This window comes from Leishmania mexicana, chromosome 15 (assembly GCF_000234665.1).
Source record: "Leishmania mexicana MHOM/GT/2001/U1103 complete genome, chromosome 15".
Taxonomy (NCBI): Eukaryota; Euglenozoa; class Kinetoplastea; order Trypanosomatida; family Trypanosomatidae; genus Leishmania; species Leishmania mexicana.
In genome coordinates this window covers 165,126-192,782 of record NC_018319.1, presented here as the reverse complement: position 1 = coordinate 192,782, position 27,657 = coordinate 165,126, and the positions used below count along the sequence as shown (strand labels likewise).

General features: G+C 64.9%; 4 protein-coding genes and 1 pseudogene across 4 annotated transcripts, besides 1 other annotated feature; all 5 read right to left on the bottom strand.

The window, feature by feature from the left end:
- Positions 1–411: 411 nt before the first annotated feature.
- LMXM_15_0530 (conserved hypothetical protein) lies at positions 412–6,048 on the bottom strand (the record flags this gene model as incomplete). The annotated part of the gene is made up of 1 exon (XM_003873528.1): positions 412–6,048. The coding sequence occupies one exon, from the start codon at positions 6,046–6,048 to the stop codon at positions 412–414; it is 5,637 nt and encodes a 1,878-aa protein (XP_003873577.1).
- Positions 6,049–9,174: 3,126 nt separating this feature from the next.
- Positions 9,175–10,293, bottom strand: LMXM_15_0520 (putative ecotin; the record flags this gene model as incomplete). The annotated part of the gene is made up of 1 exon (XM_003873527.1): positions 9,175–10,293. The coding sequence occupies one exon, from the start codon at positions 10,291–10,293 to the stop codon at positions 9,175–9,177; it is 1,119 nt and encodes a 372-aa protein (XP_003873576.1).
- A 1,017-nt stretch (positions 10,294–11,310) lies between these two features.
- On the bottom strand, positions 11,311–11,637 carry LMXM_15_0510 (annotated as a pseudogene).
- Positions 11,311–11,637: a sequence feature.
- A 449-nt stretch (positions 11,638–12,086) lies between these two features.
- LMXM_15_0500 (katanin-like protein) lies at positions 12,087–15,104 on the bottom strand (the record flags this gene model as incomplete). Its single annotated transcript, XM_003873526.1, has 1 exon — positions 12,087–15,104. The coding sequence occupies one exon, from the start codon at positions 15,102–15,104 to the stop codon at positions 12,087–12,089; it is 3,018 nt and encodes a 1,005-aa protein (XP_003873575.1).
- A 918-nt stretch (positions 15,105–16,022) lies between these two features.
- Positions 16,023–18,146, bottom strand: LMXM_15_0490 (conserved hypothetical protein; the record flags this gene model as incomplete). The annotated part of the gene is made up of 1 exon (XM_003873525.1): positions 16,023–18,146. One exon carries the CDS (start codon positions 18,144–18,146, stop codon positions 16,023–16,025), a length of 2,124 nt encoding a protein of 707 aa, XP_003873574.1.
- Between the last annotated feature and the right edge of the window lie 9,511 nt (positions 18,147–27,657).

Below are 27,657 nucleotides of genomic sequence, written 5' to 3'. Positions count from 1 at the left end.
CCCAACTGGCAGATGGGAGGGGAGGCGTATGCCGCGTCGCATGTTCCTCGGCGATGGCTTTCGGCTGCACAGCTTCTCTGTGCGTTAGGGGGCCAAGAGTAGCGGCGCCGCCGCGTCTGCTTGCGAGTAACGCACGCCTCCCCCCACTGCTCGCTTCTCGTCCCAGCACGTGTCGACATCACATCTCTTCCACGTGTGCGTGTTGCTCGCCGCTGCCTCTTTGTCCTGCGGCGCCTCCTCTTCCACCGCTGCTGCTGCTGCTGCTGCTGGACGGTGCGTCTTATGTTCCGACGATGTTGCCCCACTGGGCGGACGCGGCTCCTTGCCAGATGCACGACAGCTCGTCAAGAGCCGCCAATGACGGATCGCCGTCCCACAGCACGTCCGCAACGAGTGGAGTCGTGTACTTCGTCACGCGGCATCCAGCGGATCCGCAGACAAGCACGGGAAGGGTGTGGTGGGGTCTCTGCTACCCTTGTCGCATGCTTCGCCGGGGCCGTCGCTCCGCGGCGCCTTCACGTGACCCGCCGCCATGCACGACACAACCGCTACACCGCGGGACCAGCCGAGCAGAAGCGCACTGCGAGCTTGATGCAGAAGCTCCAGCACCATGTTGGGTAACAGCAGCTCAGCCACGAGGACTGAAAACGCCTGCTGCGGCTCTGGGCGCGAGGTGAGAGAAGGGACGTCGCTGACGTCACCGGCGCTCGGAGACTTCGCCGCGGAGACCGCTGACGTCGGTCCCGTGCCGGCAGAAGAGGAGGAGGGGGAGGAGTGGCTCCCAGTATCTCGAAGCAGGTTGTATAGGTAGGCGTACAAACCCCACTCCCCACCCACAGATGTAGTGGACACCGACACACATCTGTCGCCGTCGTACGTGTCGATGCTGCCAGCCGTGTGCGGTGCATCCACGTGACTGTCGACTGGTGGTGTGGCTGGGAAAGGCGAAGACGGTGGCGGTGCCACTTTCTGTGTCCCCGACGTCACCGTCGCCGTCGGCGATGTCAATTCGCCCTTGCGGAGGGACGGGTGGTGCCGCACGCCGGAGGCGTAGATGACTTCATCCCAGAGCTCGGGGGAGATGCCCAAGAACAACCAATACAGGTACACCAGCATCACGCTCAGCAGCACCTTGCGCTCGATGCCTGGCAGCAGAATATCCGTCCACCACAGCTGTGCGTTGATGGTGACGCAGTCCTGCACCTCCCCCACCACCATTGCCAGTTGCTCCAGCTTGGGCGAGGTCCACCGCCGTATGGACATCTCACGCCGCGCGGCCGAGGTGCTGACGTGGATCATCGAGTCCCACCACGCCCGCGCCGCGTTTTTCATGGGCGACGCCACGGTTTGCCAGAACTCGACCCACGCGCGCCACTGCTTCACTGAAGCCGACGTGCCCTCGACGGCCATCGGCACGGCAGCACCAAACGTGTCGCGCAGCGACGCCAAGTTTGTCACCAGGACGAACGGTGCCATGACCACCATCCGCACCACCTGCAGCACGAGGCCGATGGTGCCGAGGACAGCCGTCGCCAAAGTCCACACCGTGTCGAAGGCGATCACGAAGGGCAGCTTCAGCAGCGCCAGCACGAGCTGCACGATCGGCAGGGAGAGGAGCTGCACCACATAAAACTGGGAGACGAAGGAGCTCAGGCTGCTGCAGATGGTGACCACGACGGAGATAAGATAAGTGACGAGGACGGAGACGCGAATCGTGAAGCGCCGCTCCATCCACCGAGTGATGGGCTCTAGCGTGTGCTCCATGAACCGCTTCAGCTGCGGTAGGTGCTTGTACAAGTCGTACAGCCCCACGGCGAGCGAGAGCAGTGGCCAGAGGTTGATGAGACCCGAGTAGAGCAGGCGGAACAGACGACGGTACGGCAGGCCGGTGGAGCTGTAGAAGACGCACCACGCCGGCATGCCCACCTCGACCATGGAGAGGAGCCGCTTCTGCTCCGCCACGCTCACCGTGTATGGATGGGTGCCCGGCTCCGGCACCAGCAGCTCGCGCAGCACGGTGTTGAAGACGGGGTCCGCTGTGTACACGCTGACGACTACCTCGCCGTGCGAGGACGTCAGGTGCGGTTGCACTGGTGACTGGTAGCATAGCTGCGGTTGCAAGGCGGGAACAAAGCGAGGGGCCGTAGGTGCTGAAGCGGGGGTGACGCGGCCGGCTGAGGCGGTGCGAGGGAGAGGCGTCGGAGGCCTGAAGGTGGCGCTGCTGCTGAGGCCCAGCCGGCCGCCGCCGTTTGAACCGCTGCAGGTGACGCTTCCCATGCTCTGAGCGCTGCGCAGCGCATCTGACAGACTCAGTGGCTGCGACGGCAGAAACGTTGCTGGGTGCACGATGACGGGTGTCTTGGGCGGCGGCTGTTGGTGCCGATGCGGCCCGAGAGGAGTCCCGGAGAGACTCATACCGGTGCCGGTGCTATCGCTCCCCGCCTCGCTGCCCCACAACGCATGCCGTGCGCTCTCTGCAGCGGACGTGCTGCGCCAGGGCGTTTGTCCCTCGCGGCAATCACCTTCGCGACATCGGTGCGCATCCGCTGTCATGCTCGGCGGCTCCCGCGAGGTAGACGAGAAGAGGTTCGGCGGGTCGCCATCCTCGTGCAGGGGCGGAGTTCCCAGTGACGACAGCGGTGCTGTGGGCACGCTCGCATTGCGACTTCCACTGCCGAAACCGGCCGCCGACAGGTGGCTGGACTGCCGGAGTGGGTGCTGCCGCCGCTGGGAGCGCGGGGCCGCCGCACGTGGGCGTGGAACCTGGCTCGTCACCCCGGCGGCCCACTGCTCCTCCATGAGCCCCATCGCGTCTTCGCACTGGTAGTACGCCAAAGCGTCGCTGAGCAACGGGAAGAAGTACGTGTGGGCGGCTTTGGCTTCAATCGAAAGCCGATGAGAGGTAAGCCGAGGGGCGTAGTCCATCGCCGTCACATCGGCGTGGGCTACCACCACCGCCTCAACGCCAACCGAGACCGGAGGGGTATTCGCGGCCGCTGACGAGGACGCTGGCGCCGCTGCAGGAACGAGCGACTGCAGTGGCTGCGACGGGGTGACCGGCGAGGCCACGCTCGCCGCAGTCGCTGTGCCTGTGACAGGTGACCACACGTAGCTGCTGTAGGTGCCGCTGCCACCCCCGGCGCTGCTGCGGGCGCGTCGCAGTTCGACAGGGGTGGCGCTGCGAGCTGGGGCGATGGCCGGTAAGGCATTCTGCGTTGTCGCTCGCTGTCTACCTGGTGATGGCGACGCCAGCCCTACCAATGCTGACGAGCTTGTGGGCGAAGATGCCGCACTCGCCACGCTTGCAGCTGGGCTTTGCGAGGACTGCCGCGCCAAGCGCGTCGGTGACATGCTGTACGGGGAGATGCCGCTGCGCATACCGTCGCGACTCACCCCTGACATCTGCGCATCTGGAAGGGACGGAGACAAGCACTGGGTTGAGCGCCGCATGCGTGGCGAGCGCCGGAAAGCCTCATCCCTACCAGACCTGCTGTCAGTGGCGCTGTCAGCAACCTCATCTTCGTCATCGCCGTCGTTCTTGCTGAGGTTGCTAAGGCTGTCACCGCTCGGCGTGGCCGCATCAGAGACGGAGAGGGAGTCATCGTCGTTCACCTGGGCAATGAGGCTGCACGCACATACCGTTTTGGTGCCGTAGGTGAACCACGGCGCTTCGCCGAAGACGCGTGTGCGGAGCGCCTGTAGCCGTTTGGCGGGCGTATTCCATCCCCAGCGCCTTGTCGTGGTGGCCGCGCGGGTGATGCCGCTCCATGTCCTGTGGGCCTTTGGGCTGGGACCGCTGCTTGGCACGTTGAGTGCGGCCCCAGTGGCGGCACCGCCTTCGCTTCCGCTTGCTATCGGAGACGCTCCAGCGACGCTGCTTGGCTTGCACCGCCGGCGTTGTTCAGCCGCGGCATCTTTGCCGCACTCGACCGCTACCTGTTTGCGGTTTATCACAGGCGTGACAAGGAAAACGAATTGGTCGCGTGGTTTCGCCGTGTGCAGCCAGCGCACCGTGTGGCCCGCCACCTCACCTCCACGCAGGCGTCGGTGACTGAAGTAGTCACGCCCACCCGCCGTTGTGGACCAGCCGGCGACGGTGAGGTAGTGCAGCAACACGGGCGCGATCACGTCTGTCCCCATAGGGAAGAACACGCTATCGTGCGTTGGAATCACCTGCGGCACACATGGCGGTGCGCCATCGGCACTGCCACCGCCACTGCCGTCTGGGCCGCGGATGCTCAGGCGCACGGCTGACGACAGCTGCCGCTGTAGATGTTGCGGTGATCGCTCTACATGTCTAACAGAGAGTGACTTCACTGTGGCGGATGCCCCTGCGCACGATGCTGGTCTCGATGCCGTGGCAGGAGGGTCAGTCAGCAGCACTGGTGCTGGCAGCGCGTGGCCATCCGCGCCCACGAACGGGTGCGATGACGGCCACTGCCCTTCGTGAAGTCGCATAGGGCTCCCAAGGTCCCTCAGAGGCTCTGGAGAGGGGAGGAGCTCTTGTGAAAGATGTCGCGGCGGCGGGGAGGACAGCAGCTGCTGCTGCGCTACGACTGCAGTTTCACGCTTGAGCGATGTGTGCGGCACCGTCGCAGACGCCCTTGATGCCAGCGTATAATCAGCCTCTGGGGTTCCAATCCGCTCCAGCTTCGACTCGCCCGACGCGGCGATGACCTTCTCTGCCTCAGCTTGTGCTCCAGGCGCGTTGGCGCCGGAATAATGTGCAGCAGGAGGAGGGGTGGAAGGCGACGGCGCCACACAGACCTTGTCAAGTGCGCCGGATTCTGCCTGGGAGGCGGTGGCGAAGTGGTCCGCTGCTGCCGCTGCTGATGACCCACTGAAGCTGAGCCTGCGTGGCCTCTGCTGCGCCCACTGACAACTCTTCGCTGCGCCCAGCAGCTGCGGCTGATCGGACTTGGGCGGAGCAGCAGATCCGTTGCCTCGCCGCTTCACTGTCTCGTCTGCGCGCGGTTCTTCCACTTCGCCCATCGCCTCCGCGCTCTCCACCATGTCGCTGCGGCGAACTGGGCGACGCTTCGGCGGTGCCGTGAGGTCCAGCGGGGTTGGACTGCGCAAGGACGGCGAGGACGAGCGCGTGCGCTGTGTTTCGGGGTGAGAAGTGGACTTGGAGAGCAAAACTGGGTGTGCAGCTGCCGGCACACCCAGCGTCAAGGAGGACCGTGACCGTGACTGTTTTTTTGCGGCCCTCTGCAGCGAAGGAGCTTGTTGAGTGAACGAGCGGGGAGGCACGACGTCCAGCGCTGACGGTATTGCCGTGTGGTAGATGTGTTGCTGCTGCTGCCGTTGATGCTCCGTAGCTGCGGTCGGGGTCAGCGGAGGTGAGCCGCATGTAGGGGACCACGAAGCAGAAGGGGCGATACATGACGGCGGTGCGGCGGTGTGCTGTACGTGCTGGTGACGTAGTACGCCTGCGGCGTCCATGACGTCGGAAGAGGACTGTATATACGTGATGAGGGGCGAGCTCAGCTGCTGTCTTTGCAGCACCTCTGCGCTGCCGTTGCCGTTGTCGGCGCCTATAGCGCCACTGCGGTCCTTCTTCGCCGACGCGGAGACCAGCGAGCCGTGATGACTCTGCGAGTTTGCAGATCGCACTTCTACCTGTTGGCGGTCCTCACTGAGGCTGCCGACGCGGTCAGTCCGTGGTGCCGTCCTTGTCGCCGGCGTGGACGACGGGCGTGCAGAGAAGGAGTTGGCCGGGATGCCCTCCACAACAACATCGTCACACCCCCGCAGATGGTCGGCGCTCTTATCGCGTACACTGGCAGCGCTGTCGGGATCCGTGATGGATGCCACATTCCCTGCCCCATCCCTCACGTCTGTCGGAGACCCGTCCATGCACGCACGTGGCGGCGAGTGCGCTTCCTCGCTGTCAGATGCACTGCCGGCGGCATCGCCGGCATCATCGAATTCTGCGGAGGACGCGAGAGATGGTGAGGAGGGGGAGGTCGCGATGAGGCGGCGGTGAGACGGGGAGGACCGAGCTGAAGCGGAGCATGACGGCATCGCAGAGGGCCGCTTCCACATAAAAGCCCAGAGGGCCCTCGTCACAAGCTGTGCAGCACAAAGGCAAAGCGAGGACAGGAGTGGCGGAGGGCCGATGAGAGGGAGGGAGGCGAGGCGAGGGGGTTGGGTATGTGTGTGCCCGCGCGTGTGACGGACGATGGTGGTGTTGGTCGGGGAGGGGCGCTCAGATACCCACACACCTACACACACACAGGCACACACGCGCACGTTCACACTCACCCAGCAGCTGAACAAGCAGGCGGAAGGCAGGAGACCCAGGAAAGGGACGAAAACAATGAAGGATACAGAACGAAAGGGGGCAGCGTGCCGAGGAGACGGGGGGAGGGGAGGGGGGTCGAAAGACACGCACCTACTCACGTGGGAGGGGAGGGGGAGACGGCTGTCTAGAAGACGTCAGTGAGATTTTGGGGAGCAGAATGTGCTACGTGTAAGGGGGCGGGGGGGGGGGCGTGCAGGGAGCTGGCGCACCTGCAGACACACACCCACACCCACACACGTACACCTTCTACGCCCGTTCACGCACTCCAGTCGCCTTTTTGTGCGGCACGCCTGACGGGATGCTCAAGGAACAGGTGGCGGCTGAGGAGAGGCCAAGAGAGCGGAGAGATGAGTGTATGGGGTTGGGGGTGGGGGAGTTGAATAGTGTGGTGAGAGGTGAAGGGGGGGGGTCCAGTGAGTGAGCCGAGGCGTTCATGTAGCCGTTTCTGTGGGTTGGTTGAAAGCCTCCGAGTCCGCGTGAGGTCTTTCGCGCTCTCTCCTGTGTGTGTGTGTGGGTTCGTAGAACACCTATCTGCTCGCACACGTGAGCGGACTCTTCTCACACTCGACAGGCAGGGGATGAGAGGTCAGGAGGGAGAGAGAGAGATCATGGAAGGCGTTTCTGCAAACCTTGTGCCGCGTAGCAGCGCCCTCACTGTCGCGAGACGGCGGCTGTAGTGAGAGACGTGCAAACGGGTAGGAAGGGGGAGGGTGGCCTGGCGCGCTCCGGTCTACATGCCCGCTCTCGCACGCCGTCCGAGCGACACCCGCAAGAGTGTCTTGCTGTCATAGAACCAGACGAGTGGGAGGGCGGGGGGGGGGCAAAGCCGGCCGAGGTCGGGACGGTACAGCGAGTGAGGAGAGGGTCTTAGCAAAGACGTTCTTTCAACCCTCGCCGACCTCGTCTTCCCTCTCTTGAACTTGGTGCAATGGGCAACGTCGTCATGGCAGAGGGTGGCGTGCGTGTGACGATGGTTACCGCTGCTTCGCAGCTGATACGAGAGATGTATGTTCGGTGCTGATATATCCGGGCGGGGAGGAGGCACCGGAGTCATCCAAGACAGAGCGACAGAGGGGGGAGGGGGGGGGGTAGTGATGCGCGCACGCAGACACACACACACACACACACACACACACAGCCGCCGAGACTCTGGCCCCTCCCGCGCGCGCAGAGCGAGCCAGCGAGAAGAGCACGGTATAAAAGGGGAGGCGAGCCATTACGAGTGCTCACCGCGTATTTGCACGTGTGCGTGCAGCTAACCTAAGCGGAGGAAAGATCGCGAGCGACACGGGGGCACATCACAACTCCCCCCCCTCCCTCTCATACAGGACGCCGCCCAACGGACCACCGGCGTGGGCACGAACACATGCACACACAGAGAAACCGGCCGACCGACCGACCGCACTCGGCTATGCAAAAGACGGAGGAGGGCGGTTGACGGATGTGCGTGGGTGGAGGTGGAGGAGGTAGGTGGGGGGGGGGGAGGGGGTACACACGTGCGCGCAGAGTTTGAAACGAAGAAAAAAATACGATGAAATGACGTGACAATGAATGGATGGAGGAGTGGTGGGCGAAGGCGCCGGCGTCGCGGCAACTGCATTGGGCGAGAAGAACACGAAAGGATAACGGGAACTCTACGGGAAGGGGGGAGGGGGAAGACACACCGAAAGCACGACGCCACAGCAGAGGATGCCGCTTGAAGAAGATGCGGGGCAGAGAAGGGAGGAGAGACAGAGGGCGAAGAGAAAAGCCCCCCCCCCCCCCACACACACATACACACATACACACACCCGCCACCACCAGCAATGTACACGTGCGTGTGCCTCTTCTGCCGAGTTGCTGGTTTGCCCGTGTGTCCGCACCACAGTGATGATGGGTAGGGGAAAGGTAACTCGCCGGCGTGATCGAACATGTCCAAGCAGGCGCGCCAGCACGAATGCGCAACGTGGCAGCATCACCGTCTTGTGCACGTGTATTGGCCCACCATAGCGGAAGGCGAATGGCGAGGAGAGGGGGAGGAGGGAGCTTTCTCCACACTGGCGCCGGCCTCACATCGCCTGCCCTTCTACACTGCGTGCGCCCGTCATTGTCTTCCACGCACCGTGCCCTTGGAACGCCCTCTCTTGACTTCTGCGTGCGTGTGCGTGGGGGGTTTTCGTCTCAGTGGCTCCGAGTGTAGCCGCAAAGTGCGGGCAGAGGGGAGCGCACTTCTGTTGGGCGCGCCGACGTACGGACCTGTTTACCAGAGAAGGGACGCGCTCTACAGATGGAGCACAGGAAAAAATGTTTTCCGCGCAGCTTTCGCCAGCGCAGGCCGAAGAGAGAATAAAATCATCGTTGCCTCGCCTCTGGGCAGTGCCCGTGCGCGCGTGCGCTGTCTCTCGCTCGCCCCCCCAGCCCCACAAGCACGCCTGTCCAAGGCTGGCGAAGCGGTGTGTTAGCGACCAGTGAGGGTGTGTATGTGACGTTGCGTACACATACAACGCCTTGGGGAGGAGAGGAGCAAGCGATGAAGCCAAGAGGAAGCCAGCACAGCCCCCCCCCCCCACCCCCTCTCTCTCCCACATTGCTTTCAAGCATGCGGGAGAGAGGGGGGGGGGGCGATGGGGGCAGTGGTGGTGGGGGAGGGAGGGCGAGGTGCTGAGGAGAGAGTTCACCACCCGTCCCTGCGAACACGCCACCGGAGACAGAGCTCATCGGCGCAGAGCATCGACACTCTCAAGGCCGATTTTTCCGGCACATCGCCACCTCGCTCTCTCCTCCAGCGACTACGCCGGGTGGGTGCGCGCTGCCGCCCCTCCTGCTCATGTGGCGCATCTCCTTGCGCCCCCACCGCCCTCCTCCCCATGTCTCCCACTACCTCCCGTCTACAGGTCTGCCTTGCTGCCGTTGCCGCTCCTTCTGGACGAGGCAGATGGTTTCCGTGGCGAGTCGCTGCGGGCACGGTTCCATAGGTCCCTCATCGTCTTCTCGTAGGCGTCGTCTCCGGCTTTACTCTTGTTGGGCGCGCTGCCGCTGCTGCTGCGATTCTTCTTCGAGGCGCTGCCTCCGGTCTCCTCGATGGCGGCGCTGTCGGTGCTGCGGCGCGGCTTCTGTGTCGCGGACGGAGAGCGCCTTGTCTTTGGGCTCTCCTGCGCCCAGCACTCCGTGGAGGACAGGCGGGGGTGGCTCGGAGACGACTCGTTAGTGCTGTGATTTTGCGCATTCGACGAGCTGCTGCTGCGCCGCTTCAAAGTCGAGGCCTTCTCCGCGGGCTGCTCGCGACCCTCGTGGTTGTTGTTCTGAGGACACACTTCCAAGTTCTCCATAGCCGGACGGGCGTGCTCCCCCAGTTCTGCCGAGTGGAGAGGTGGCGCAGCATGTGCTTCGTGGGTGGACTCGTGCACTGCCGACGGTATCAAGGGCGGTCTGTTGCTCGAGGGGCGGTGCACCTCCTCCACCGACAGCGACGGCCTTTTGTAGGCCTGCGTGACGTACTCGCTGGGGGCGCCGCGCTGGGGGCACTCCTGCCTCACTGTTACCGTGGCGAGGCGTGGCTGAGGCACGGCCGGGGCCTCAGGCTGCTGCTGAACGCTCTGTGCCAGTGAAGCGTCATCGGTCCAGATGCGGTAGCGCACCTCCGCCCCCTCGGGCACGTAGACGACGATGGGGAGCCGGCTATTGTAGGCGATCACCGGGCTCTCATCGAGCGCCACGAAGGTCGTCGCGTGCTCCGGGTCGCTCGAGGAGCGATGGGCGGCGTACATGTCGCCGAGCGTGACGACGTAGTATGAGTAGCCCCAGCCCTGCAGCGTCTCCTCCACCACCGAACCGGTGAGCTTGTAGAGGCGGCCATCCTCGCAGTTCTCGTGGCGACCGGGAATGATCTGCACGCGCAGGTGCTGCTGCTCGACAGTGGGGTTCTGCTGCGGCAGGTAGATGACCTTGCGCACCTGGCCGGGCGCGGCTGCCGGGTAAGGCACGCGGTAGTCCTGGAGGGAGGGCATGCTGACCAACAGAAGGGAAAGGGCGGAGGGTGAGCGTGGGGCAAGAGGGAGAGAACACACTCGATGGGGCACACCCGTACTCCGTGGGGTGTGCGTGCACGTATCGTTGCGATATCACAGACGGATGCTGGGAACAGGGCGGATGACGCGGGTGGAGAGGGTGGTGGGGGTTCCGATAACAGGGCACCACGGCTTTCAGAGTGAAGGGAGCGGAGAGGAGAATGCGCGTGCGTGGGCGTGGGCGACTGAGCGCATGAATCAAGCGCGGAAGCGAAGAAGTGGTCACAGAGCACCCATACAGACGAAGAAACAAAGCGAGCGAGAAGGGACACCGACGGCGTACGATGCGCGGCTCGATGGCGTTCCTAATTCGGGCCGCGGGGTGGAGAGCGGTTAGGGAGGGAGGGGAGGGGAGAGGGGGTCCGGGGACGCGTGGCACTTCCTGCCATCTGCTGTTCGCTTGTGCCTCGTGATCCTTCGCAGGCAGAGACGCCAACGCGCACACGCGCGGCTGATGGGTTCACTTCGCTTTCCTTGTGTTTGTGGAGCTGCATCATCACCCAGGCTCCGTCAAGAATATTGTGAAGCCATACTGTGCAGCCCCTCCCCGTGGGTGGCCACGCCTGCACCATCACACGCCATCACAAAAGCCCACATGCGCACGCGAAGACGCACCAACGCACTCCCTCCGCCTCCTCGCCACCCATCTCGGCCCTTCGTCCTTCTGCATGTCCGGGGGATGAGTTATGAATGAGTACAGGGGGCGAGGATGACAGCGGGCAGGACGGCGTCCGAAGGTGAGGTGAGGTGTTGTTGGAGCGGCGCATGCGAGATCAGACCCTGGCCAACACCGGTGCACAAGCGCATCGAGCAGACTAACTGTGTCTGCGACGAAAGACAGTAGCAACGAAGGGGAAGTGGGGGGAGGGGCGCGAGAGGCGCTGCGGGAGAAGTCTAACGACATGGTGACACCACAAACGTACAGGAGGCACTGTGGTTCTTGCAGCACGCCGCTGCTCACATCTCCCTAGCTTTGATGCTCTTGACCCTGCCGCTGCCGGTGCTCTTGACGGTCCAGATGCGGTAGCGCAACTCATTGTCCTTCGGCATGTACACCACGATGGGCAACTTGCTGTTGTAGCGGTAGAGGCTGTTCGCGTTCATCGCCACAAAGCGCGACCTCTTGAGTGTTGCATCGCCGAGGGGCATCATCAGCGTCCCCGTCGTCGTCGTCAGTGTCACGACGTAGTAGGTGTAGCCCCAGGCATCCATCGTCCTCTCCTCGATGTTGCCGCCTGTGCGGTATACGTTGGCGCTATTCACGTTTTCGACACAGCCGGGGAATCAGCTCTACCTTGTAGCCGTTTCGCTCCTCCCTGTCGCCCTTGGGGTCGAGGAGGATGACATAGCGGCGCTGCTGCGACGTCGGCGAGTGTCTTCCCAGCGGCGTCGGACATCCCTGCGGGCATCTGGGGTGGCGCGTTAGAGTGAAGTGTGGAAGGGCGGGGTGGGGTGGCGCTGAGGGGCGGAGAGAGGGGTAGCATAGGGCTGCTCCATCGACTGCCACGTGCAACAGGCCCAAATCACCGACTGCGGTGGCACTCCTCGCGTTGTTGCTCTGCTTCAGCGCTTGGTCGTGTCTCTCACTCCGCCAACTTGTCGTCACCGTCACTGCGTCTCTCCACCTCTTGCCCGCCGCTGGCGCGAGAAGTTTGCGCTGCCGTGTGCCCGCACGTGTAGTTGTACGTGCGCATGTGTGGCCCTGACGGCTGGGCAGGTGGACTTCTCGGCAATCAGCAGGCGCCATGGCCCTCGTGCTGTTCGAGCTCGTCATCGTCATCGTCGTCGTCGTCGGCGCCGTGTTCGTTGAAGGAGCCGAAAAGCTTATTCCAATCTACGTATCGCTGCACCTCGGCCGGCCCCACGCTCGGCTTCAGCCGCTTCAGGGCTTGCTTAAAGTCTTTGCGCTGCACCGGCCGGAGATCGGCAGCAGCCACGGCGCTGAGCTCCATGACAGACATCTCACGAAGAGGCCCCATGGCAGCCTCCCTGCACAGCTGCTTGAGGTCGGCACCAGAGTAGCCGTCGGTGCTGCGCACGAGGCTGTCCAGGTCGGCGTCGGTGAGCGTATGGGTGACTTGAGATCTTGTCGTCGCGGTGGCAGTGCTCGCAGCCTCGCCAGCGTTGCCAACGGCGTCGTCCTCGTCCGCTTCACTTGGGCCGAGCGATTTGAGAAGACGTTGAATCAGCTCACGCCGGGCCGCCTCGTCCGGCAGTGGGATGTACAGCCGCTTCTCCATGCGCCGCCGTGCGGCCTCATCCAGCTCGTCTGGTCGGTTGGTCGCCCCGATCAGGAGCACCCGGTCACCGCGGTCCGTCGCCACACCGTCCAGCTGCACCAAAAACTCCGTCTTGACTCGCCGCACGGAGTCCGTCTCCCCCTCTCCGCGTGTGGACAGCAGCGAGTCGATTTCATCGATGAAGATGACGCTCGGCTGCTGCACCGTCGCGACGGCGAAGAGACAGCGCACCAGCTTCTCGCCATCGCCCATCCACTTCGACATGAGCGAGGAGGAGGAGATGTTCAGGAAGGTGCACGCCGCGCGGTTCGCGATGGCGCGGGCGATCATCGTCTTTCCAGTGCCGGGTGGGCCAAAGAGCAGAAGCCCGCGCGGCGGGTCGCGCAGCCCGACAAAGAGGTCTGGACGGCGCAGCGGCCACACGATCGCCTCCTCCACGCTCGCCTTGGCGTGCTGCAACCCTGCGATGTCGTCCCAGCCCACCTGACGCGCACCGGCGCCGTTCTCCAGTATCTCCATCGCCACCTGCGTCACGAGCTTCGGGTCGAGTGGCAGCAGGATCGGCGGGACAGAGCCGTCTGGCAGCAGCAGGGAGGCCGGAAAGCTCCCGCTGTCGTCGTCCCCATCGCCTTGGTTGTGGCTCGCTGTGGCCCTTCCCGTGCCGGGGGCCCCGCAAGTGCCACCTGATGGCCCAGTGGCCTGGCTTGCGCCACCGGCTCCTTTGCCTGGATGAGGTGCGGTGATGCTGTTCAGCACGGTCTGTGCGTCGGTCGCTCCTGCTGGCGTCTTCGGCTGCTGCTGATGGTATGGGGGCTGAAAGCCGGTGTTTCGCCGCAGCCCGAGGGCTGGAGACCGCTTACTCAGGTACGCAGAGCTCATGGTACGTCCTTGCCGGACGTCCATGAGGAGCTGCTCACCAGCCGTGACGAAGCCGCCGACAGTAGTGGATGGGCTGCTGATGCTGCTGCACGGCGCCAAGTTGTTCCCACCACTCGGTGCTGCCATCGGGGGTCGTGAGCTCTCCTCATCCCCTCGATCAACGCACCCGCCGACCCTGCTGCTGTCAGTGCTATGGCGCAGGCCGTACTCGTACGGTGGCGCCTTGGACAGGGCAACAGGCTGCTGCTGTGGCGGTTGGTTAAACCATGATAAGCGCTTCGCAGTCGAGGCGGGTGGCGGAGGCTTCTGCTGTTGGGATGGGTGCGGTGTGGAGAGCCCGCCGCCGCTGATGAATGCCGCGAGGGTCTTCTGGCGAAGGGGCCCAGACGGCGACACACTCGGAGGATGCTGCTGCGGCTGCGGTGGGCCGTCGTGCGAGTGTGGCGCGCCGCTGACTAGCCCACTTCGACTCTCCGTCACTCCAGCCATGTCGCTCGCATCACCGTTCTCCCGCTGCTGCTGAGGGTTCGGCGCGACGGCTGCACTGACAGCCGCGGTGCCGCCACTGCTGTCGCCGACTCGCACTGCAAAAGAGAAAGCAGACTGGCGCGTGCGTGCCGCCGTCGCAGGTCGGGTGGTCGACGCGACGGACACCGGCGGCGGCGGTGGCGACCGTGAACGGCTGCGCGAGGGCGGAGTTTGTGAGCGTGATCGTGAGGCGGCCGCCTGGGCATGGGCAGAGGTAGCCCGGAGAGGGCGCGGCGGGATGAGGGAGCTGGTGGCACCGCCGCCCTCACCCAGCGCACTGTTGCCACCTGCATCGCAACGAGCCCTTCTCTGAGGTGCGTCGTCGGTGCCGCGTTCTTCAGGACTGCGAGGCCGCCTCTGACGCAGCGTGATCCTCGCCGCTGGCGAGCCTACACGCACATCGCGCGACGAATTTGTGTGACGTCGTCCTCGCTCCTCTGACGCGGCGTCATTGTCCTTGTTCATGCCCACCGCGTCCAGGAGCCGCCGCAGCATGTCTGGCGCTCCCGCCCACAGGGCGGCACACATACACCGCATGCTGGCACCATCTAGTGCCACCGGCTTGCCACGTGGCGAGAGGCACTGCAGTTGGGCAGCCGCAGCAAGAGCGCGTAGCTTTGGACATTCTCCCCGAGAGGTGCACCACAGACGAAGAGCAGATCCCCACAAGGTACACATCGGAAGCGCGTCCCCGACGATGGAGAGCTCGGCGTCGTCCTGGGACGCTTCACGGAGGAGCCCCGTGGCAGAGAACAGAGCAGCGACTCCAGGACCACCGCGCTGCGAGCCGGCTAACGCGGTAGCTGCCAAGGGCCGAGAATAGCGCATGGAGATCTCCGCGACTTGATGGCTTGCGGGTGGCCCAGCAGCCGCGGGGAGAGTGTCGCCGTCGGACCCCGCACGCCTGCCTTGGGCATCTCCGTCGGCCTCTAGCTTGCTGCGCAGGGCACGCTGTCGCCGGTTGATGTCGCAGAGATACGGGAACAACCAGCGAAGATCATCCGCGGTGCGCGGCGCCGCAGGGGAGTCGAAAGGGCGGCGTTTTCGGACCTCCTCATGCACGGTGTCGGCCTGCCGCCGAATGGAGCGAAGGGCGTCGAACATGCGCCTGCTCTGGGGTGTCTGTCGGTCCTCTTCCTCCTCCTCCGTGTGTATGTGCGTGTCCGCCGTGGACGTAATCGACGGTGCGGCGGTGGGGCTGGGGTCTCTCTGATGTAGCGCCGTCGTCGTCGCCACTCACACGGGGTATGTGCCTATCTCCTTGTGGGGTCTCTGCAGCTGAGTGTAAGCCTCTCTCTATATTTATATACGTGTGTGGGGGTGGGTGGGTGCCGGCAACTCGGTGCGCTCGCTGCACAGAGGTGGGCGGTGATGGTGGTGGTGGTGGTGGTGGTGGTGGTGTGGAGTGGCAGGAGGTGCCGTGACGCCGTCATGAGGGGAGAGGCAGAGAAAAGGGAGTGGGAGGCATGTCAGCACCTCAGCGATCCTCAGCAGCGAGCACGCTTCAGAGGGGGAAGGGTGCGGTGGGGGAGGGGAGGGCGTGATGGCATCCATCTTTCTGCGACGCAGGAGCTGGAGATGCGTCGCACCCTTCATGTTGGTGCACCCCGTCTGCCTCCGTGAGTGACTCGCTCGTGCCCTAACAACCCTCCGTGGTATGTTGTTGCGTTGCAGGGGAGGGGAGGAGAGGGGAGGGGGGGCCAGCGGAGAAGGCAAGCAAGTACAGGGGCGCCCTTGCCTCGACGACAACGACGCACAGAACAGGACGTGGGGCGCAACTGATGAAGGAAAGCTGGGGACGCATACATACACGTGATCCATCCACCTCACCCACAAAGGGCAGCAGCGGCGCAAAGCGATGGCTGCAACATAGGTGGTGGTGTTGGTGGGGGTAGGCGCTGCAACATCTGGGCGTGGATGTGACTACACGTGGAGAGGCTCTCCTATCTGTCTCTCGAGTTTGTCTCCACTCCGCTCGCGCCCCGCCTGCGTTGCTACGCGAGGGGGGGGGGGGCGGCGCACCTACGACCACGCATCTGTCGTGCGCCCCTCGGTGTGCGCCTGTGTTGAGGGTGGAGGACAAGGGATGAGGTGGGGCAGCATCCCTTCCCACCACGCCAGCAGACCCAAAACTCTCAGCACGTACCAGAGTGTCCATGAACCTTCCCGCAGCTGCACCCGCGCTCTGCGCATGGCCCTGTCGGCGCTCCCACAGTCATCTGCCGCAGCGGCGGTGCTCACAACATCAACGACGTGCTGCTTGATCACCTCGTCACGACGTACCATCGCCTCCGCCGTCGCCGCCACAATTTCCGTTGCCCATGGCGGCATCTCTGACACGGTCGGGGCAGTAGAGGCAGCAGAAGCGGTGGCCGGCGCCGCCGACGATTTCAGAGCGGCTTCCAGACCAGCTACGACGCCAGCGTGCACTTCGTTAACACCGAGGGGCCGGTCGCTCCGTGACGAGCTTTGCATAAGGAGGGTGCCGAGTGCGACAGCCGTCTGTCGGGCAAGTGTTAGGCGCTCTTGCCCCATCATTGTTGCAAGACTACGCACGCCTGGCAGTTGCGTATCCTCGGACAACGTCGCCACTGCCGACGCCCACGCCCGGCGCCAGATGCCGGGAAGCGCCACGGAGATGTTCTGCCACGTCTCCAGGACTAGCTGCCGAGCCCCCTGCATTCGATGGTGATCTACTTCGCACTCTCCACCTTCCCACGCCACGGCCGTTTGCGTGTGCGCAGCCAGCATGCGCACTACCGTGCCGTAATTCCTCACAGCATCGCCGTCGGCTTCGAGAGAGTTCGCACTGGAGCCCTCGCTACTCCTCGCCTTATCCAGAAGCCGTCGTGCCACACGAATGGGCTCTGTGACTCTGGCCCCGGGGTACACAACGTTGCAGTTCGCTTCTGCAGGCGTGGGTACATCAGCTTCGCACGCGTCGGCGATCTGCTCCAAAACCTCTTGAGCTGCGCGCACCCAACTTTGCCGCTGTGCAGCAGCTTCTGCTGCCTTAGCGAGACGCTGGCGCTCCGCCTCCTGGACTGTGAGTGCAGTGGTCAAAGGTTCATCGTTGCCGGCCGTGTGTGCGCAGGCGCTCGGAACCGTGGGCAGTGAAGTCGGCGGGAGGACGGCAACGGCGCCGAGGCCTCTTCGCCGCCGCCTCGTGATATCCGCGCCCGTTCCCTTCGCTTCGCTTCCGCCGCTCGACATGTCGTGTGCGCTGCGAAGGCCTCGAATACCGCTCTGAAAGCCGGGCGGCGCGGGCGTGTACGCCGCCAGCGAGCTGGTCTGAGAAACCCCCCTGTGCGGTGACGGTGCAAGGAGCCGACCGCTCGTGACGTTGGGGGTTTGTGTAGCGGTTACAAGGGCGGCAGTGGCCGAAGCAGAAGCAGTGACCGGCTGCGAGGGTACGCTTGTGGATGGAAAAACTTGCCTAGGCGTGTAGGTGAGCTCTTGAGCCGCCGTCTGTGATGCGCGAGGATGCCGAGGGTGTGCTAAGGCGACATCGGAGACAAAGACGTCATCGCTGTCGACGGCGTGCGCCGTCCCCGGCGCTGAGGGACGATTGGCTGCTGAAAGTTCTGGGAGGGTCTGCTGCTCGAGCGCGTTCGCCAGACTTCCCCAGTCGTCGCCGTTACCCCAGTCCTCAACGTCCGCACGCACACTGCGGGCAAGCGGTGAGGCATCGCCAACGCGGGGATCACCCAGTCCCGCAAATACTCCGTGGCGCTGACGGACCTGCGTTACGCCAGGCATGTGCGCCAGGCGGGTGCTCTGGTCCACCATCAGCGCATGCAAATGTTGTTGCTGCCCATGCTCTTGGGTTTCCAGACCGTTATCGATGGTGAGGCTACTGCTGCTGAGCTGCGGGGCAGGCGCTGCAGCTCTGTCACCATCATTGTCGGCGGTGTCGTTCTTCTTGTGAAGCTGGTATTGGCGCGCCGAATCCGCGCCAGAGACCCTGCCGCTGCGACTGCCTGAAAAGAGGAGCGAGCGCAGGGGCCACTTGGGACTGGCGCTGGTGGCTGCTGGAGCGGCGCTGTCAGGCTGGCTGTTGCGCCCACTGCTGCCACCGCCATCACCTCCTAGGCCCCCCACTGAGGCGGATCTGGGTGGTGCTGCATTGCTGCCACCGCGCCACATGACAACGGAGGCGCTCTAATGGATTTGCGTAGGTAACCGTCTAGGTGAGTGACGTGCCCGCTTAGGACATCGAGTTGATCGAAGGAGCTGCACGCGTGTAGACTCGGTGGGCGGTGAGAGAGAGGGGGAGGGGAGGTCGAGTCGATGTATGTGTGTACCTGCTTGGGTGTGCGCAGTGGGGCAGAGGAGGAGGAGGGGGGTGCCAGATGAGGGACGCACGGCGTTATACACACCGCACGGACACCAGCGGCATCGTCAGTGTCATTGCCGCTTCGCGCCCGGCGCGTTCGTGTATCTGGGAGCCACACACACACACACACACCCAGCAGAGAAATGTGTGTGCCATCGGCTGCCTTTTGTTTTGTTTTGGGTGTGCGGGTGCGCGGCTCATCACACACGCACGGAGACATGCTACACAGGCAGGCAGAGACTCACATTACACACACACACACACACGTGAGAGAGGGGGTTGGGTCGGCTGCATGACGCCGAAGGAAGACTACTGCTGCTGCTGCTGAGAGGGTGGGGGGGGGGGGGCAACGCGCAGGAGACCAAAGCACCGCGCAGACGCCGCAGTAAGAACAACACGTGGAAGAACGAGAACAAATTCGAATGCGCGCAGGAGTACGGACACACACTTAGACGACTCCATCAAACACACGTGCCTTGCTCACCTCTCTGCCTGCGGAGGACTTCGGGCTGGTGCGCTGGCGTGTCCGGAATTCGACCGACCATGCTCGAACCAGCGGTCTGTCGAAGCGAAGGCCCCACTCTCGGGACCCCCAACACGGTCGCGCGCCGATGTGGGTCGGGTGTAGGCGCTTCCGTGTCGGTGCTGCAGCGTGTGGAGAACGCCACCTCTCTCCTGGTGCGGACGCGGCTCCGAGGACGAACGCCGCAACTCGATGCGCCTGGGTGTGTTCGCCGACGTGGGTATCGTTCCTGCTGCTGAAGCAGCTGCCGAAGACGAGGTGGCGGTAAAGGCTCGCACCGGCAGGACACTGCTGCTAACGGTGCCGAGGCCCCTGCGACGGTCGCCACCTGTCCGCGGAGACGCTGACGTTGGCTCTGGGCGGCGCGGTGTGGTGGTAGTAGCCCTGGGTGTTCCCGCCCCCGCCCCCGCCCCTGGCACAGTCGTCGCGCGCATCGCCATCTTATCGAAAGCACCGTCTTGCTTCATGAGCTCCTGCAGCGCCACCTTCTTGTAGAACTTCGCGAAGTCACTGAAGTCCACGAGCGTCGGCAACACCGCGCCGCGCGGCACATCAGGGAAGAGCAGCCGCTCCACATCCGTGCGGCTCATGCGCTTCTCCTCCCCCAGCGTGAGCATGATGAAGTCCGTCGTGTCAGTGCGGTCTAGCACGCCAAAGTGATCGACGTCAACGCCGTCGAAGAAGAGCCGCAGCGTCTGGACGTCCTCCATGCTCATCGGGATGTCGGAGGTCGATTCCTTCTTCATGCGCACCATCATGCGCTTGATGAGTCGCTCGGACTCCTGCTTGCTCTGCGCAACGAAGGAGAGGCGCTGCCGCTTGTCGAGGAACCGACTTGTCCGCTTCACCCGCGCCGCAAGAATGGCGTCCAGCAGCTGCGGATCCTCCGGGTACTCCGGGAGCGCCGGAGCATTCTGCAGCGGTGCCCGGTCGTCACCACCAGCCTGCCGTTCTGTCGACCGGGTAGCCGGGCCAGCGGCGTCGCGCGTCGTCTCGACGGTGGCGCGAACCCGCTCCGCGTAGCGCGTCGCCCGACGCCCCTCTGCAGCGGCCGCCTTGGTGCGCGCCAGCTTGTCCACCACGTCCCGCATCTGCTGCTGGACGTGCACACTCTCTCGATACGCCCCGCCACGCGCGTAGTGCTGGAACTCCGCATCGCTCGTGAAGCCCACCTCTGTCAGTGCATACCCGCATGGGAGCGTTGCGAGGAAGGGGAAGGTGGCGAACAACGCCTCGTTGGCGGCTTGCTTGCGTGTGGACCACGCAGCAAGGTAGCTGTCGATGCGCTGCTGCGAGGCGGCGCTGTCCCTCAAATTGCGCAGCCCACTGTCGCTGTCTAGCTCCTCCGCGGTGAGGCGTGCCCACCGCAAGGGAAGCCGTCGTGGGTTCTCGTAAGAGCCACTGCTGGCGGCTGCCTGCAACCGGCGACACGAGCGAACTGCCCGGCTGTTGGCGGGGGCCGTCGCGCGATGCTCCATTGCTCCTTTCGACCGCTGCACGATCCACGCCTGCAGCAGCGCCTCGAGCTCCCGCAGCCGCGCCGAGAGCAGCGCACTTGCGCCGCTTCCGCTGGCCGCGTATCGGCTGAGGTCGCAATGCTCGAAGACATATCGCATCGGTTCAGCAGCCGCCTCCACCTCTTCCTGCGTCACCGCCTGCGCCAGAAACGGCTGCGCTTCGCGAAGTGCGCGCTGCACCAAAGTCTTCTCGGCCGCCTCAGGAGCGCCTCTCGGCGACACCGCATCAAGGGAGTTGGTGGGGCCGAAACTTGCCGAGGAGGGAGCAGAGCCTCGCGGTGCCGCGCTGCGACGGCGACCGTGATCAGCCGGGTCCTGCGGCTGCTCCTCCAGCAACGAGATATGGAGCTCCCGAACCTCCTCTTCTTCCAGCTGCGAGATGCTGATGCGAGAGCGCTGCGAGCTGGTCGGGCGAGAGAGATGCTGCTTCGACTTACTCCGCGTTCTGCTTGTGGTGCCTTGGTCTCGCTGCTGCTGCTGCTGCTGCTGCTGCTCCAGCTGTGGCCTGCGAGCCGATGTCATCGCCGCAGCTGCGGTATCACGCGAGGTCTGCTGCTGCTGGTCGATCTCCTGCTCACGCAGCAGCCCCGCAGTCACCTCCGGCTCTTCGCCTGCAACGGAAAGCACTTGTGAGCCCATATGCGGGACGCTGAGCCTCCGCGACTTAGTTTGCACAACCGGCTCCAGGTCTGTTCTGCAAGCCTTCGCATCTCGTGTTTTGGGCGTTGCCGCGGACGCCGACGTCCTGGTGTGGCGCGCCGCCAGCTTCGGCCTTGTTGGCACTTGTCGCGTGCGCGTCTTCCGCTGCTGCTGAGGTGGCTGCGGAATGTGGTGTCGGACACCGCTACCTTGTCTGTTGGCGCCACCGGCGCTCGGATCGGGAGCATCTGTGCAATGCGGCCCCACAGTCCGGTTGGCGACGCAGTCGATCTCGTCCACGTCGTGCTCGACAACTTCTCCTGGAGTCTCGTCAGGAATCGCGACCACTGAGGAGGTGCTCGCGCGGCGCACCCGCAAACGCTTCTTGAGCACGCGCTTCCGCCCCTTACATGGGTCAGCCGCCCCGCGCCGTGGCGATAGGCCTGCGGCATCGCAGCTCGATGCCACCGTCGTCGCCATCGAGGGAGCCGGCGTCGCGCCAAGGCGAAGGATACCGGAGGAGGCAACGCTGCTCTCTGGCCCGGCCGCGCCTGAGTTCAAGGATGCCAACTCGTCCACGGGCACGATTTTGCCGTCACCCAGCATTGCGGACGCCTCGCTGTGAAGTATACTCTCCGCAGTGATGCTGCCGAGCCGGTGCCGGCCCCCAGACTGTGAGCGCTGCCGGCGTTGCTGTTTCTGTGGCGTGTGCGGCTGCGACGCCAGCTGACTGCCTTGCAGGCGGTCGGATGGCAGCAGCATTGGTGGCAGACCATCCGGCGCCGTTAGGATGTCGCTCGGGCCGATGGAGCAGGGCAGGCTTGTGTGGAACTCCTCCTCCTTTATTTCCGCGAACACGTTATCCGGAATCACGTCGACGTCCAACTTGGTCCAGCTCATGCTGCGCTTCCGGCGCTCGCGCGACTTGCGCGCCTTCGATATGCGGCCACCGCTGGTGCTCGAGCCATTCAATGCCGTGGCATCGTCTGGGATGTCGGCGAAGGATATCACGCGGCGTTGGCGATGACGCAGGGACAGCTGATGGCGCCACCGCTTCGTCAGCTCCTCTGCGCTGAGCCGGCGCAGCGGCTTCTGCGCAGACGGCGCACAGGCCTTCTCGGCATCACGCACGTACGTGTCGTCCTCGATAAGCTCGACGCTCCGTTTGCGTTCCTCTCTCTCGAGCGACTCCATCAGCTCCATCTGGTTGAAGGTGGCCAACAACGACTGCCGCTGCGCCTCCAGCTGCTGAAAGGTAGCATCGTGCCCAAGTGCCGGATTCACGTCTCGCACGCTCCACGGGAAGCGCCGCCGCAGCGCTGTCAGCTCCTGCACCACGTCCTCCAACGCACTGGCAAACGCCGTCGCCAGACCGGTCAACAGCTCGCAATCTTCGACGGTGGCCGGCGGGGTGACGCCACTCTTGTGGTCTGCCACCAGCACATCGCGCGCCTTCGCCAGCATGTTATGCAGGTCCAGCAGCGGCATCGTTGCCGGCACCACGCTCATCACCTGTAGCTGGCTCAGGCGGTTCGCCATTGACGCATTTACGTCGATGATGCGCAGTGCTTGCTCCTCTGCGCACTCGCGGAGAAGGTCCTCGTAAATGCGGAGCTTCTCCCGATCGATCGGCTCGGCCGACAATACTGTTCTCCACTTGCGCAGGTAGGAGAGGTAGACGGAGTCGTCGGAGAGCGGCAGGTACCGCAGTGGCACGCCGTGCACGTCGTTCATTTCCAGGAATGGATGACGCGAGCGTACCGCCTCGTCCTCGTCGGCGCTGCAAACACGCCGCGCTTTCACCTTCCCTGCCGCCTCGTAGTACGACTTCAGCAGCACCTCTTCGCTGGCCTCCGCCATCTCGCCGCTCACAGGGAAGTCGATGTCACCGATAAGCACGCCGCCGACACGCCGCGGCAGGAGAGGATGGCGCTGACGGCAGCGCACCGTCTTCAGATGCTTCTCCTCCGCCAGCTGCATAACACGCGAGAGAAGGGCCGCTTCGGCTGTCGCCACCTTCTCCCGCGGCGCGATGTTCTTGCGCGCCAGCTCCAGCTCTGCTGCCATAGAGCAGAATATCACGTCAACAAACGCGCCGACCTCCCCGAGGTGAATGCCCGGCAACGGCTCGACTGGCAAGAACGGAAAACCATCCGCGAGGCTCTCGAGATCCATCATGTTGGCGAACTCCCACTCCGCTTCTTCCTCAGCCAACCGCATCACCCACTCGCGCATCCGTTTCTCCAGCTGCTTCTGCGCCACCGTCTTCGCATGTGGGCGCGGCGAGGCGAGGCTGCTGCTGCTCGCGATGCTACTCACGCGACTGCGCCGTCCAGCCTTCGGTGTTGTGATCGTGGCCGTCGTCATCGAGGCGTCGTCGACGGCGGCGGAGCCGCGCAGCTTCGCGTACTCCGCGTACAGCCTCTGAAACTGCCCGTCATGTTCCAAGCACAGTCGTTGCAGCGGTACAGGCAGCTCTTGAGCATCGAGAAACGGGTAGGTGTCGCGTAAGTGGTTTTCCGTTGCCACATGCGCTGCCACGTGCTCGATCACGCGAATCCGCATTGCGTCCTCGCGTTCCTTCACGCTCTTCAGCTTTGCACGCAGGGGTCCGATGAGGTCCTCGCGTTGCGATGCCAGCCGCATGAACTCTGGATCGGTCTCCAGTCCCAGTTCCTCAATGGGCACACCATTGATCACGGCCGGCAGAAAGGGGTACCTCGCACGCAGGTCGCTTGGCGGCTGCAGGAGGCGATCGCGCTCTGCAGCCAGACGCATGAACTCGTCATCTTCGTCCAGCCGCAGCTCTGAAAGTGGCACACTCATGAAGTAGCGCGACTGCAGGAACGGATACTGTCTCAGGATGGCGTTGTCGCGGCGCTTCCGACTCCGTTGCAGCCGCGCCGCGTCTCCTGTGAGCTGGCGCAGCCGCCGTTTTAGTAGTTCAGAGACGCAGCGAGCGCCGCTGCGGTGCCCGCCGGCCATCAGCGTTGCCTTCTGGCGCTGCAGGTACAGGAAGTGGGAGTCCTTGCAGGCCTTTGCATGTGCGGCACGTGAATGTGCGGCGTACGTGTCTTCCTCGACCCACGAGTCCGCACCGCCGCCGCCGTCGTCGTCGTCGACAAAGTCGTCCTCGTTCACAGGGAAGTCGAAGAGCGGCGCCGTCACGTGGCGGCGGGCCTGGCGACGAGACCAGAAGCGGTGCTTAAACTGCGCCACGTCGGTGGCACGGTGCAGGCGGGCAACCTGCGACGACGGCTTTCGATGCGCCCTGGCAAGCCGCAACTCCGCCTCCGCAACGCAGTAGTTGTTGAGAGCATCGGCCACACATCGGTCGTCACCGATAAGCGCGACACTGCGCGCCAGCATCTCCTCCTGGATTTGGATGAGGCTCGGCTCCTCTTCGTCCATGAAGGCTACCCAATCCGCATAGGCCCCACGCAGCGTTGCAAAGTAGTCGTCCAGTTCAATGGAGGGGTTCACATCACGCACACAGGTCGGAAAGCTGCGGCGCAGTCGATACAGCTCCCTCGCAATGCCCGCCTCCGCTTCCAGATAGGCATCCACCAGAGCATTGCCGCGCCGCCGAATCGCCTTCTTTGCCACGGCCTCGTCATCCGCATCGCAGTCCGGGTTCTCCATCACGTCCAACCGCCATTCTACAATCTCCTCGTCCTCCGGAACGCGCAGCGCTGCAAATACGACCCCCACCGAGCGGCGTTGCCGCGGCAAAAACCGGCGGCGCCCCTTTAACTCGGCCGCCACGATCCGGCCCGCCAGCTCTGCAACCCGATCACGCATCTCGCACTCCACCACCTCCACGGCACACACGTCCACATCCGAGGCACCCTTCAGCTGCAACCGCCGCCTGCCTAAGCGCTGCAGTTTTCGATCAATTTCAAAAGGAACTTCTCGCAGAGGCACCAACAACATGTCGCTGTGCGGCAGGAACGGGTTGCGCGCACGCACGGCATCACTCTCCTCCATGCGAAACAGTCGAATGGCCTTCGCCTCGACAGCGAGCTCGCGCGCACGGTCCTGGGCGCGTGCCTCCACCGCGTGCAGCCGTGCCGCGTTTGTGCGCGGACTCCCCACGAGCGGCGCGCGCTGCGCCACCAGCGCCTGGAACAGCTCGTCCTGCGCCAGCGGCAGCTCGCTCAGCAGCACGCCCACGACGCGCTTCGACAGGAACGGGTAGTGCGCCTGCGCCTCCTCCGTCGCGCGCAGCTTCGCGCTAGCCAGACGCATTGCCACCTCGACCATGCTGTGCTGATAAACGACTTTAGCAGTCTCCTCAGCAGACGCATCCCTGCGCAGGCCCACCAGCGCGTTCGCCAGCGTGCGGAACTCGGGGTCGTCCATCACGCCCGCCTCCGCTAGCGACACACCCGGCACCGGCTCCTCCGGCAGAAACGGGAAGCGCTCGTGCACCCCCTCCGCGTCCACGAGGCCATGGCGCGTGCGCTCGGCCTCGTCCTCCGCAGCACGGCGCGCCAGCTCGCCGATCGCCTTCTTCAGTCGCCACGCCTCCGGCCCCTTCGCCGCCGCCGGGTGGTCCTTGACCAGCTCCTCCAGCTGCGCCAGCAACGGCTTCACGTCCGGGTCGTTGGCCATGTCCAGCTCGCGCAGCGTAACGCCCCCAGGCAGCGCCCCCACAAACGGCAGCCTCTCGCGCAGCGCCTCCTCGTCGCGCGCCTGCTCCGCCACCAGCTCGCTCGCGCGCGCACGCATCCCCTGCTCCACACATGCCAGCACCTGCCGCGGCGTCGTCGGCGTCGCCTTGAGCGACGCGTGCTCGGTCGCCAGACCCACGAACACGGCGTCGTCCTCCACGCGTGCCGCCGCGAGCATCTCGCCCGCCATGGTGGGGCCGAGGAACGGGTAGCGTGCCTCCAGCGCCGCCTCCGCGCGCATCTCCGCCGCACGCGCTCGCGCCGCGTCGCTGTTCAGCTGCGCCACGCGGTCCTTCATCTGCTCTTCCACACACCGAATGCTGTCAGCGTTGACGGCCTCGTCCTCCCTCACCAGCGAGGCGCGCAGCGCCACCAGCTCTTGGTAGTACGGGTCGCTGTGGCGCAGCGCTGCAGCGTGGCGTGACCTGGGCGGCAGCTTCGCCTCGTCCTGCTGCTCGTGCACCTCGCCGGCAATGTCAGTCGGCACCTCCTGCACGTCCAGGATGCGGACGCGGCGATGGCGGTGGCGGCGGCTGTGGTAGTCGTCCAGCTCGCCGCTCTCCAGCGCCACGTCATTCATGTCCAGCAGGCGTGGAGGGTTGGCAGGGCGGCGTCGGCGTTGCTGCCGGCGCCCGGTCTCCACTTCCACACCGCGCTGGCGCATGAGATCTTCCACGTCAGCCAGCGGTTCTCTGTTGGCTGCAGGGTCTGACAGCAGACCCGCGTGGCGCGCAGCCAGTGACGCGAACATGGCGTCCTTGCCCACCGCCTCCGTCACGTCGCGTGCGCACATGGGGTACCGCTTCAGCACCGCCGCACGCGCCTGCGCCGCCTCCTCCTCGGCGCTTGCGTCTTCGTCCACCAGCTCCTGCACGCGCGCTGCCGCCGCCTCTTCCGCGACACGCAACACCGCGCAGTCTGGTTTCGCCTGGTCAGCAAGCGCCACGCACTGCTGCTCGAGCTGCGCCAGCCGCGGGTCCAGCGTCAGCTCCAACGACGACAGCATCGCCGCCCCGGGTGCCGTCGCCACAGTCGGGTACTTGGCTCGCAGCTCCGTCTCCGCCACGAGCTTTGCCTCCGCCACCTCCGTAGCGCGCTCCTTCAGGCGCGCCTCCACCGCAGTCAGCTCCGCCGCATTCTCCACCGGCCGCTCCTTCAGCTTCAGGCGGCGGTCCATCAGCCGCGCGTACTCGGGGTCCCGCGACAGGCCCAGCTCGCGCAGCGGCACGCCGCGCACGTCGCTGTGCGGCAGGAACGGGTTGCGCGCCCGCACCTCGTCATCTGCAGCATTGCGCAGGCCGTCCAGCTTGCTCTTGGCATCCGCGAGCTCGCGCGCACGGTCCTGGGCGCGTGCCTCCACCGCGTGCAGCCGTGCCGCGTTTGTGCGCGGACTCCCCACGAGCGGCGCGCGCTGCGCCACCAGCGCCTGGAACAGCTCGTCCTGCGCCAGCGGCAGCTCGCTCAGCGGCACGCCCGCGACGCGCTTCGACAGGAACGGGTAGTGCGCCTGCGCCTCCTCCGTCGCGCGCAGCTTCGCGCTAGCCAGACGCATTGCCACCTCGGCCACGCTGTGCTGATAAACGACTTTAGCAGTCTCCTCAGCAGACGCATCCCTGCGCAGGCCCACCAGCGCGTTCGCCAGCGTGCGGAACTCGGGGTCGTCCATCACGCCCGCCTCCGCTAGCGACACACCCGGCACCGGCTCCTCCGGCAGAAACGGGAAGCGCTCGTGCACCCCCTCCGCGTCCACGAGGCCATGGCGCGTGCGCTCGGCCTCGTCCTCCGCAGCACGGCGCGCCAGCTCGCCGATCGCCTTCTTCAGTCGCCACGCCTCCGGCCCCTTCGCCGCCGCCGGGTGGTCCTTGACCAGCTCCTCCAGCTGCGCCAGCAACGGCTTCACGTCCGGGTCGTTGGCCATGTCCAGCTCGCGCAGCGTAACGCCCCCAGGCAGCGCCCCCACAAACGGCAG